The sequence below is a fragment of the Austrofundulus limnaeus genome, unplaced genomic scaffold (assembly GCF_001266775.1).
Source record: "Austrofundulus limnaeus strain Quisiro unplaced genomic scaffold, Austrofundulus_limnaeus-1.0 Scaffold335, whole genome shotgun sequence".
Classification (NCBI taxonomy): domain Eukaryota; kingdom Metazoa; phylum Chordata; class Actinopteri; order Cyprinodontiformes; family Rivulidae; genus Austrofundulus; species Austrofundulus limnaeus.
The window spans coordinates 505,856-509,373 of NW_013952737.1; the positions used below are offsets into that span (position 1 = coordinate 505,856).

Here is a 3,518-nt window from a genome sequence, read left to right on the forward strand (position 1 = left end):
TCTGACAGCAGGTCTTCAATCTCTGAACTCGTAAAGTTCTTCTTTTTAATTTTCGCTGTCATTTTCATGAATGAATGGACACTTCCTTGTTTTGAGTAGGAAACATAGCCTTATATGGTGTTTTTGGGGTGGTAATTATGCTAATCTCCTCTCGCGTGCACGAGCAGCTGGATACGAACAGGTGTAATTTACGCAGCTCATTTACACACTTTTCCTGAAGATAGAAGAGTTTGTTGAATCTGACGTGGCATGTTCATACGAACCTTTCGTACGAACAAAAGTAAGAGAAATTTAGGATAAGAATACAAACATGTTCTTGCATGAGGCCCAATGAACTAAAAGTGCAGGAATTTCTTGTTTTTGTTGACTAGATGCAAAGAGAGGCTCGAGGCTAACGGGCCGAGCTGCAGCTTTTGTTGTTGCCAAGAGAGAAGCTGAAGAGAAACCATCTGTTGATGATGACTGTGTCATCTACAGATATGGATCCTTCTGCACCGGCATTGAAGTCTTTGGTGAGTCTCTGTCCAGTTTTGAGATTTTCATCCAGGCTAGTGTTTTTTTTTTAAGAGGAGCTCTTTTATGTCCTTTTTTTCAGAGGGTATTGAAAAAGTAGAGATTGTGCAAATGGATAACAATCTGATTGCAACACCTGGAAAGAACACAAATGTTTTAGACATCACTGTTACCTGTCAGGGAAGGTGAGTCCTCTGGGACTGCAGGTTAAATCAGTAACAGAAGAAACATACAGTAGCTTTCACTGACTGGCCTTTCTCATCCTCCCAGTCTTCCAAAAGAAGTCTGCAGTGTGATCCTGGATGCAGACTGCCTGAAGCCCATCCACACGTCATGTAACATGGTGGAACCTTCTAAAGARTGTCAGCTGGTGCTGCGTCACTTCCTCAATGACTCTGGAGTCTACTGCATCAATGTCTCCATGGCCAATGATGTCAGTTTAGCTGCCACTACTGCTAAAGTCAGCGTTGACATGGGTATGCATGAGCACAGTCAATGAGCTCAGAAGTCGTGTTCTCCTCACCGACACTGAGGTCTTTGTTCCAGGCTCGGGTCTGCCCTCGTCTGGACTCGTCGTCCTGATGCTGGGTGTTCTGGTTCTGGTTCTCGCCACAGGAGTCATTGCATTGTCTTACAGGTAAGACAAACATCCATTTCTTGCTCAAACCTTTAAATATCAAAGTTGTTGCTTGACACCATTAAAAACAGTGGTTCATGTATTTGCCTGTGTGTGTTTCATCTGTTAGCAAAATATCTCATGACTGAGCAGATTTTAATGAAAGGTGCTGGATGTACATACAACTGAGTCATTCAAGCATCTACAGCTAATGGACGTTAGCCAACAATAAATGATTATAATTTAGTCATCATTACAGATATTTAGCTAAGTTTCAGCAGTAGCCACGGAGTTTCATCCACAACACATACTTCAAACACAAACATGGGAGACAAATTCTGCTTTAGACCTGAACATTTAATCACAGAATATAAAGTCTTACATAATGATCAGCTGTACCAAAACAGACCTGCTCAAAGTCTAAGAGTTTTAGTGATGAATCAAAGCGTACACTACTATTTAATCAGAGCTTATTCACAGTACGTAGAAATATATATAATTATGCATATATTATCAAAAACAGTTCAGACATCCGGTGTTGTATAAAGTTGGCCTACCACAAAGTGATACTTGAGTAGTATCTTACCAAAAAATGACTCTGGTAAAAGTTAAAGTCTCCTTTAGGAATATTATTTGAGTAAAAGTCTTAAAGTGTCTGAATTGAACCAATGTTTGGAGGTGACGAAATAATTTTCCAAGATGACAATGCATCGTGCCATAGGGCAAAAACAGTGAAGGCATTCCTTGGAGAAAGACACATTCAGTCGATGTCATGGCCTGCAAATAGKCCAGATCTCAACCCAACTGAAAACCAGTGGTGGAAATTGAAAAAAATGGTCCACAAGAAGGCTCCGACCTGCAAAGCTGATCTGGCAACTGCTATCAAAGAGAGTTGGCACCAAATTGATGAAGAATACTGTTTGTCACTCATCAAGTCCATGCCCCAGAGACTGCAAGCTGTTATTAAAGCCAAAGGTGGTGCAAATAAATACTAGTGATGAATTTTGAATGGTCTTTTGTTTATTCGTTTTTCATGATTCCATACTTTTTTCCTCAGAATTGAGTGATTCCATATTTTTTCCCCAGAATTGAGTGATTCCATATTTTTTCCCTGTGCTTGGTCAATAAAAGTAACATTCACTGACTTCCACAATGTTTTCTCTTCATTTCTTTGAGTGTTCCTGAAAGCCAACAAGTTGCACTTTGGAATGACCTTATTATTGTATCATGTTTTTAATCTGAGTTTGTTTTACAGAAGGAAATGTCTGAGTGCCCATCCAAGACTGGTGATTCCATACTTTTTGCCAGGGGTTGTACTTCTTGCCTTTTTTAAAAATATAAGGAGTGGAAAGTACAGATAATTGTGTGAAAATGTAAGAAGTAGAAGTAAAGAGTAGACTGAAAATGAATTACTCAAGTAAAGTACAGATACCCAAAAATTCTACTTAAGTACAGAAACAAAGTATTTGTACTTATTTGTACTTTACAACTCTGCAGACATCTCAATAAAAACATTAAATGTGAAGTACATTTAAAAATCTGTGTGAACAGAATACATTCCCTTCACTCACCAAATGTACTATTTAACTTTTGTATTTAACCCAATTATACATGTCTGCTACCACATCTAACTGACATCATCCAGATCAAAAATACTACACTGTGGTTTATAAGGCACATTTACATTTAAAGGTCTTATGTGATGGTAGCTGAGAGTCAATCCCAACACTCAGAGGCAGGGCTAGACATTTTTGCATGGGGCGGCACAGGGTTTTTTAGGGGGTCATACAAATAAATAAAACCACGATGGATATGAAAATTGAACTTGGCCTCCACAGCTAACTTTAAATGACTCAAATTTAGCTGTTGTAAGAAATATTAAGCAAAAAAAAAATTGTGAGGTCATAGCTAACAATGATCCTGTTAGTCCCAAGATAACTGGTAATGCTAATGCTAATTACATAAAGGGCTATAATTTAGCTATTTATGAACACATACAGCTAATAACTAGCATAGTACTAACCAAGAAACAATCTTTTACAAAATGTAATTTAAAATACAAAATCCAAGATTGCTCCCAAAGCTCATTTCAAATGACTACAAGTCAGCCACTTTTAGAAATACTGAGCTGAAATTTGGTGTGATGGTAGCCAAGATCAATCCCCATGACATCATACAAACTACTAGCAGCAAATGTTTCTTATTAAATGTCCATCTTTGAACTACCACATGCAAACCCTACCCCACTTGTCAATCATTTGGGGGTGGCACATGGAGTGGCTAATCAGATGCCAGGGGTGGCAATTGTCATCTTAAAGTGTATCTTACCTCCCCTGTGAAAAGATAACTCAGCCCCAAGGCGAAATTTGAAAAATGCATCAAAGTGGGT

At 38.5% G+C, this 3,518-nt stretch overlaps 1 protein-coding gene across 1 annotated transcript in view; it reads left to right on the forward strand.

Annotated features, from left to right (window-relative positions):
* pmelb (premelanosome protein b) overlaps positions 1 to 3,518 on the forward strand; it is a 17,450-nt gene that overhangs the window by 12,225 nt on the left and 1,707 nt on the right. Inside the window, exons 8-11 of the mRNA XM_014022549.1 lie at positions 372 to 512; positions 596 to 698; positions 784 to 989; positions 1,060 to 1,150. Of these exons, the coding sequence (XP_013878003.1) occupies positions 372 to 512; positions 596 to 698; positions 784 to 989; positions 1,060 to 1,150 (541 nt within the window). The remainder of the gene's footprint in view (positions 1 to 371; positions 513 to 595; positions 699 to 783; positions 990 to 1,059; positions 1,151 to 3,518) is intronic.